This window comes from Panthera uncia, assembly GCF_023721935.1.
Source record: "Panthera uncia isolate 11264 chromosome B3 unlocalized genomic scaffold, Puncia_PCG_1.0 HiC_scaffold_1, whole genome shotgun sequence".
Lineage (NCBI taxonomy): Eukaryota > Metazoa > Chordata > Mammalia > Carnivora > Felidae > Panthera > Panthera uncia.
This window is the reverse complement of record NW_026057582.1, coordinates 128526433-128534890: the sequence shown is the minus strand read 5'-3', so window position 1 is coordinate 128534890 and position 8458 is coordinate 128526433. Positions and strand designations below refer to the sequence as shown.

Below are 8458 nucleotides of genomic sequence, written 5' to 3'. Positions count from 1 at the left end.
GGCCCGCAGGGAGCGGCGAGCGGCCTCCATCCGGCGAAAGCGGGCGGCGGCGGCCAGAGCGAGCGAGGCGCGCGCCGGGCGCCCGTGGCAGGCGGCGGCGGCGGCCCAGCGCCAGGACGACGCCGCGCAGCGCCCGACGCGGACCACTTTCATGCTGATTCCCCCGGACCCGGGCAGCGCTCCGGCCACTCCGCGGGCCGCCGGCCTCCGCCCCGGCCTGCCCGGCTCTCTGGGCGCGCCCGCGACCGGCGCCTCCGCTCTCCCAGTCCTCCTGATTTCGATGGCTTTCCTGAATGGCTGACTGTGGGCTGCCCTGGACTTGGCCCCCGGACAGTCGCCTCTCCTCCTCCTCCTCCTCCTCCTCTTCCTCCTCCTCTTCCTCCTCCTACTCCAACTCCTCGGCACACCAGCTCTGAGAGCGAGAGAGTGAACGAGAGAGGGAGGGAGAGAGTGAGAGCGAGCGAGATCTTTGGAGAGATTTTTTTTTTTTTTTTTTTTTGCCTCCTACTTCTGTCTTGAAGCCAGACAATCGACTTGCAGCTCTCCCTCCCCTCCCTCTCTCTCCACGTTCTGCTCCCACTCTCTCTCCCCTGGCCCCTTCCCCTCCCCTCCGGGCCGAAAGCCCCCCGAAACCAACAAAGCTGAGCCGAGGGAAACAAACAAAACAAACACACCGGGCCAGACAAGCAATCGACAAAACTTTGCAAAAGCAGAAACAAAAAAGGAAAAACTAACCAACCTCAACCAACCAGCCCCCGAGCCACCCGGGGCGCCCTCCCGCGCCCTCTCGCACCCTCGCACACACAAAAGGCGGCGCGCCGGAGCCCGAGACCCGGGAGCCGCCGCCGCCCGCAGCCAGGGGAGCAGGAAGTCCGGACGCGGCCCCCATAGATATGGCAATGGTAGTCAGCACGTGGCGCGACCCCCAGGACGAGGTGCCCGGCTCGCAGGGCAGCCAGGCCTCGCAGGCGCCGCCTGTGCCCGGCCCGCCGCCCGGCGCCCCGCACACGCCACAGACGCCGGGCCAAGGGGGCCCGGCCAGCACGCCGGCCCAGACGGCGGCCGGTGGCCAGGGCGGCCCTGGCGGCCCCGGCGGCGACAAACAGCAGCAGCAGCAGCACATCGAGTGCGTGGTGTGCGGGGACAAGTCGAGCGGCAAGCACTACGGCCAGTTCACGTGCGAGGGCTGCAAGAGCTTCTTCAAGCGCAGCGTGCGGAGGAACCTGAGCTACACGTGCCGCGCCAACCGGAACTGTCCCATCGACCAGCACCACCGCAACCAGTGCCAGTACTGCCGCCTCAAAAAGTGCCTCAAAGTGGGCATGAGACGGGAAGGTATCGGCCTCTCATTTCTCCCCCCCACCCTCGCCTGGGGTCCCGGGGCCCTGGGTGCGTTTGGCTAGCCTGCTCTGGGTAAGGACGCAGAAGCCCCAAGCTCTTCTCTTCATATTGCAGCTGAAAGGGGTTTTATACTAGAAGCAAGTTCTGCACTGGAACCCAGACCCCCCAAATCCGCATGCTTTGGCCGACTGATTTCCTCCTCTACTTTCTCTTCGGGCTGTTTCATTTTCTTTGCATTGATTGCGAGTTCATTCGAGTTCGCCTTTCTGCGAGGGATGGGGTGTTGTCTGTTGTTGTTTTAAAAGCCTGGTTTACTTCTCCGTCTTTCCTCTCGATTTCTCCCTCTCTCCCCCTTGTTTTTCCTGCATGTTCAACATATGTCCCTCCTCCCCACCCCTTTCCCCCGCCCCCACCCCCCCAAAAAAAAAAAAAAAAAACCAACCTGAGATTGTACTTTTGTACAGGAGGTTCAAATTACAAATGGCAATTTTATGCACTTCGCCGTATTAACGCTGCCGCCCGGGCAGCGCTCATGTGACCCTCCGTGGATTAACATTCTGCTAAAAAAAAAAAAAAATACCTCTGTTTTCTTTTTTCCTTTCACTTTTGAAAGGAGGAGAGCGCGATAGGAGTAGGGACGGGTGGGCGAGGGGCCCTCGGCGGCTGCTTTCGCTCTGCGCGAGTTGGGTCTTTGTGATATGAAATTCGCCGAGCGCCGCGAGCTGTGCTCGGCCAATGGCGCGCTCGGCGCCGGGCGCGGGCTCCGGGCTTGGGCGAGCGAACGCCGGGCTTTCTTTGTGTTTCTGCGAGAGCGACTCTCCCGGTCCGGCGTCAGATAACAGCCCGAGCCCGAGCCTCGCCAGCTTTCCCCGGCCGTCTCGGGCCCTACCCGGGCTGCGCCGGCGCCGGCCGCCTGCTCCCCGCCTCTCCCCGGCTTCCTCTCGCCTCGGCCGGCCTCTCTCTCCGCCCTCTCCCTCCGTCTCTCTTTCTTCGAGCACACTGATCAGGCTGCCGCCAGACCTCGGCTCTCTGCTCTTCTCTCACCGGGGGGCTCCCCGCCGGGCTGGGGCTGGGGCTGCCGGGTTGGAGGGAGAGTCGTGGCACAGTGGCCGCAGGCCGTCTGGGGTGAACCCTTGTGTCTTTTGCAAAAGCGTCTCACCCTCCCTCCCAGACTCGCCCCTCCCGCTCCCTCTCCTCCAATCAATAAGAAATATCAGCTGTTTAGCAGTAAAGAAGAAAGATGCCCCCAGAATGCTCCATCCCGCCCACAGTGCCGGGGACCCCGAGGCAAAGCGGCCAATTCTGGGTCCTCGGCGGCCCAGCCCCGAGCGGGCCTCGGAGGCAAGTGTGCCGCTCTGGCCTCCAGAGCTTGCCTGGGTGGTGGCTTGAGTGGAGTGCTGCCGGGCTCCCGGCGACTTCCAGGTCTGTGGCCCTGGCCCGCTGGCGAGAGGGGCAGGCCTGCCTGTTCGGGCGCGGTGCGGGCTCTGGGTCAGGCGGGGGTCGGGCTGGGGCAGACCCTGCCGGGGGAGCTGGGCGACCGACGAGGCTGGTCATTAACGGCGGGGTGTCTCCTTTCCTCCCCGCAGCGGTGCAGAGGGGCAGGATGCCGCCCACCCAGCCAACCCACGGGCAGTTTGCGCTGACCAACGGGGACCCTCTCAACTGCCACTCGTACCTGTCCGGATATATTTCTCTGCTGCTGCGCGCCGAGCCCTACCCCACGTCGCGCTTCGGCAGCCAGTGCATGCAGCCCAACAACATCATGGGCATCGAGAACATTTGCGAACTGGCCGCGCGGATGCTCTTCAGCGCCGTCGAGTGGGCCCGGAACATCCCCTTCTTCCCTGACCTGCAGATCACCGACCAGGTGGCCCTGCTTCGCCTCACCTGGAGCGAGCTGTTCGTGCTGAACGCGGCACAGTGCTCCATGCCTCTCCACGTCGCCCCGCTCCTGGCCGCCGCTGGCCTACACGCCTCACCCATGTCCGCCGACCGAGTGGTCGCCTTTATGGACCACATACGGATCTTCCAAGAGCAAGTGGAGAAGCTCAAAGCGCTGCACGTCGACTCCGCCGAGTACAGCTGTCTCAAGGCCATAGTCCTGTTCACCTCAGGTAGGAAGGAGCCCTGCCCTCTCCTGCCCAAGGACTCCTAGCTCCGAGTTAGGGCCCAGAGAACTTGGGAGTCCCCAGAGTGAGCCCAGCCTCCCCCTGGAAAGGCCAGCCTGTTGAGGGCAACCTGGAGTGGGGACTTTGTAGAGCTGCTGGGCCTCGCCAGGCCTGTCCTGGGGACAAGAGAGGAAGGCTGGGGCTTCGGGAAGGTCCCTTAGGGCACATGCTCTCAAAATGGGCCACGGGGAAGCCTCTCAAGCCTGCCAGACTGGCATGCGTGTTCCTGTGCCCTCCCTTGGCCCAGGCCTCCTGGGCTGGCTGGTCCTGTGCAGCCTCCTCTGCCCCAGGGCGCTCTCTCTGTCACCCTGACTGAGTCTCCAGGAGATGCCTCTGGGCCCTGCAGCTGCCCTGGCATCATCTCTGCAGGGGAAAAGTTTGCCCCTGCAGGGGAAAAGTTTGCCCCTGCAGGGGAAAAGTTTGCCTGCTAACTCAGTGGGAGCTGGAGCTCCAGGCAAACCCAACCTGAGGGCAGCAGTTTTCAAAATCATATTCTTATTAAAACAATGCAGACTGCCAGGAGAGGAGGAAGGCTGTCAGGAAGGGGGCAAGAGGAAGAAAGGGGGCATCATAACTGTCCAGGATGTCTGCAAGGGGTTGAAGACTCTGGCCTCTAGCTTGATCTGCCCAGGCAAACACTTCAGACAATTTTCAGACAACCCAAAATGTATGCCAACTTGGGCTGGGTATGAATGTTGCCAGAGATATAAAACCATCATTGACTGCGTTATGAAATCTAATTAGTTTGTATGTAGTTTAACCTGTGTGAGTAATAGATCTAATATTAATTAACTCTTGAGGCCAAATGATTTCTGAAGGTGTCTGGCTTTCCACTTTGGGCCACACCTGAGCCTTTTGGCTGCCTTCAGGCTGAGTTCAGCACATCCCAGGTGGGTGGAAATCACCCCCTCTCCATTCTCTTTCTAAGTTGTCAGCTGATCCCTTTGTCGTGGCTGAGAGGGGGGGAAAGAGGTTCCCAATTAAGAATTACAAACATTTGGACGTTTGTGGGGCTTGGAACCTAGGAACTGCAGTTTTTTACAGCTTGTAACCAGGACACTCGGAGAGCTGGGTAGTTCTCGTGGCAGACAAAAAGATTCACAGTCTCTTCCTTATTGTTTGAAGGAAATCTGGGGACCCAAGTCATTAGCTCAATCGATTGCAGGTTCTGAGTCCTTAACCCACTGTTATACGCTGCTGGTTTGTTTTTTTTTTTTTTAACACATAACCTCCCCCCACAGCCACCCCAAATTCTGCCTTTGAAAGTCCTTAGGTAATCAATTAAAGGGCAGTGTCTGGGCAAGGAAGAGCTGTATAGAGAGGCTTGGATCTGGAGTATTTTTCTCAGGGGAACTGTCATAACTAGAACATTTGCCTGATGCAAATGTACAGGCAGGATATTCCCCTAACCCCATAGCCCCCTTCACCCCCAGCCCACAACCCTCCACCCAGCCAAGGATCCCAGACATGGGGGGGGGGTGTTGTTAATTTCTCCATATCATTGTTAGCTCTTAGCCTTACCCTTGGTCTCTTCAAGGAAAGAAATGCCTGATACTGTCGTAAGAGTTTAATTTATTACTATTTGCAAAATGCAGAGGCCTGTGTGGAGAATGCAGATCGCCTCACAAAGAGATAAAGGTCCCTCTTATCTGATTCGTAGGGAGACACACAGTGTACCCATGCAAAGGGAGGGAGTCCAATGCAGACAGATCTTTTAATTCCTGACCACAGACACCTATGCATTCTTTACATGCAGAGTCCCTGGATGCACACATGAGAAAATTACATGTGTCTTCTGGTTCTGGGGGCTGGAGGTAGTGGCGGCTGTTTTCAAGTATCTGTTTTAAGGATTCACAGTATGCATGTGTTAGCCCCAAGTCTTGTCTGGGGCGCCCAAAAAGGTCAGGTCACAACCTGCGCCGCCTTCACTGAGAAGCCTCTCATTTCAAAGACACTTATTGTATTTCCACATACCCCAAAGAGAAAAGTGTTTTCCTGAAGATAACAGGGAGGGGTTTCTTCTGGGAGGGAAGTGGGTTTTAAAATAAATAAATAAATAAATAAATAAATAAATAAATAAATAAAGGGGGGTAGGAGAAAAAAGGAGAGAGAAGAAAAGGGGGGAAAAGAAACAGCTCAAATGAACAGAGAGATCACAGTTTGCATGGCTGCCCTTCAATAGGGCTAAACTGACAAGATCAGTTTTAAAGGGCCACTTAAATCAGTTTCAAAGACTGGAGAAAAATGAGTCGCCCTCTTTGGGGAGAATCTGAGGCTGGGTCGTGGACGCCATTACTAGAGGCTGGGCCAGGTTGTGGCCCTCCTCTCCCCCCCCCCCCCCCCCCCCCCCCCCAATATATAATTATAAGCCAAACTCTTATTTACAGAGGAGGAGGGGGAGGAGCACTGGCTGTTTTGGTTTCATCTGTTTGTCTGTCCGTCAACTGACTTGAGCCAGATTCACCCAGTGCACTTTGCTTGGGCCTCCCAGGGACCAAGCCTGAGTTCTGGTGGCGTGAAAGCCTGCGGTGCACTGAGCTGTGTTTTACTTTAAAGCAAATACCCCCAGGACCATCTCGTGCTCTCCAACCCCCCCCCCTCCCCTCCATCCAAGTTTTCAGTATACTGGCATTTGCTCCAACTCCGGTTGGGGCAGTTTGACAAAGCACTGCACACACACCTCATGTGACCCATTTCAAACCTCTTAATCTGATGACTGAATCCTTCTTCTTCTTCTCCTTCTCCTTCTTCTTCTTTTTTTTTTGTTTTAAACTTTCTTCCAGATGCCTGTGGTCTCTCTGATGTAGCCCATGTGGAAAGCTTGCAGGAAAAGTCCCAGTGTGCTTTGGAAGAGTACGTTAGGAGCCAGTACCCCAACCAACCAACGCGATTCGGAAAGCTTTTGCTTCGCCTCCCTTCCCTCCGCACGGTCTCCTCCTCAGTCATAGAGCAATTGTTTTTCGTCCGTTTGGTAGGTAAAACCCCCATCGAAACCCTCATCCGGGATATGTTACTGTCCGGCAGCAGTTTTAACTGGCCGTATATGGCAATTCAATAAATAAGAAATCAAAATAAGAAGGGGGAGTGAAACAGAGAGAAAGAAAAGGCAAAAGACTGGTTTGTTTGCTTAAATTCCTTCTGTTAAGAAAGGATATAAAAGGATGTTACAAGTTTGCTAAAAGAAGAGAGGGGAAGAATTTAATGGACTGTGAATTTCAAAAAAAAAAAAAAGACTGTCAAATGAACTTTTACAGAATGCATTAAAAAAAAAAAACTCCTGTGTCGGTCAGAACAACTTGCTACTTATCATTTTTGTATAAAAAGGAAATTAGTCTTTTTCTTTTTTTGGTAAATTTTTGAAAAATATTGCTAAAAGTGCATTTAAGGAGATTGGGAGAAAATTAGCAGAATGGAGAAAGTAAGTCTTTTTTTTTTTTTTTTAAAAATTATTAATTGTCCTGTGTCTATGTACCTCTAGCTGTTCTTTTTTGTACTTTTCTGGTTCCAAACCAGTTTATTCTGTGGTTCTATAATAAGTTTTGATATAATCTTGGCTTCTTAAAAACTGTGTATCCTTAAACTATATGTTCTGCAAGAATTAAAACTGAGTCCATGAAAATACCATAGGAAGACATAAAACTTTAAAAGGCAACTCAAAGGTGATGGAAACGCACTTACAAGTGGTGACCAAAAATTTTAGGTGAAGTTGAGCACTCTTTAATTTGAGAACTGGAGGAACCACACACAACACTTAACTTCCCCTACCCTGCCCCCCCCCCAAAAAAAGACACCATGACAAACCTAGCTTTTTAAAAATATTTTAAGAAAGAGAATGAACTGTGGAATTTATTGGCAGCCAAGGAATGTGTCCAAGACACGTGCTGAGGTTTTGAATAAAAAGTGAACTTTTGTAATTTGAATTGGGTCCCGCTTAGTTCTTGAATTGTTATGAAAATCCTATATCTGTTTGTATATTTGCAAACCCTTTGTATTATAATTGTTGATATTTTCCCTTTTTAAAAAATACCATTGAAATCAGCATGACAAAATAACACTGTTGGCACTTATAGGTAACGTGATTGATTCAGTATCTTAGAGTTTACAGTTTGTGTTTTAAAAAAAAAACTGAAGGTTTTTTTTTTTTAAGTGCAACATTTCTGTATACTGTAAAAGTTATAATAACTGAACTGTTTGGTCGAGTCTTTGTGTGTTATATTCCAAGGAAAATTGAAAGTATTCAGAAATTAAAATATTATTTGATATCTGAAATCTGTTTGGCTGTCCCCACTCACTGTCTTTCCATCGAGAAGAGCCCCTGTGAGCTCTCGCTGAGCCGGGCTGGGGGCTTTCATGTGTTTACTCCCCTCAGTTTGTTCAAAGGTGGACTAGTGTATTTATTTGCCTGTTTAATTTGGGTGTGTGTGGGGGGGGAGAAGCTGAAGTTAATGGTTTATCTATGGTTTAGGAAGTGCCATACTGATATAGTAAACCACCCCCATTCACCTAATCCTCCTTTTAATTAAAAATGGATTTTCCAGGAAAAAAAAAAAAAAGGCCCTTATATTTGTCACACTTAAGTGCCTGCTTAGGGAAGGTATTGTGGAAAGTATTAGAAATCTTGAGATCAGTATCTATTTTATGATCAGAAAAAAATACTGTTTTGTACATTTCTGACAGTTCAGCAAAAGACAGTTCTAGCAAGCTAATCACAGCATTGTAAATAGAGGGCAGTTGTTTGCAGTGAGTTTTTCCTTAAGTAGGTGTGATTTTTTAAAAATACTCTGTGGTTCTCATCTAGCTTGGTTGTTGAGAGGATTTCAAATTCAGTGATATAGCTTATAGTGCTGAAGGGTCTGTTGTTAGTGTATATATGATAACTTGCCGCTGGCCTGTCTTTCCCCTCCCCCCCCTTTACGTTCATTCTGTGAGAGCATGACCACAGGTCAAGG

At 52.0% G+C, this 8458-nt stretch overlaps 1 protein-coding gene across 2 annotated transcripts in view; it reads left to right on the top strand.

The window, feature by feature from the left end:
• Nucleotides 1–7429, top strand: part of NR2F2 (nuclear receptor subfamily 2 group F member 2) — a 13503-nt gene extending 6074 nt beyond the window's left edge. Inside the window, exons 1-3 of one of the 2 annotated variants that reach the window (XM_049614041.1) lie at nt 15–1335; nt 2928–3455; nt 6293–7429. In XM_049614041.1, coding sequence (XP_049469998.1) covers nt 894–1335; nt 2928–3455; nt 6293–6567 — 1245 coding nt within the window. In that variant the 5' untranslated portion in view covers nt 15–893 and the 3' untranslated portion in view covers nt 6568–7429. Of the gene's footprint in view, nt 1–14; nt 1336–2927; nt 3456–6292 lie in introns of those variants that run through there. The other variant, XM_049614042.1, reaches the window with a different exon arrangement.
• The last annotated feature ends 1029 nt before the right edge of the window (nt 7430–8458 follow it).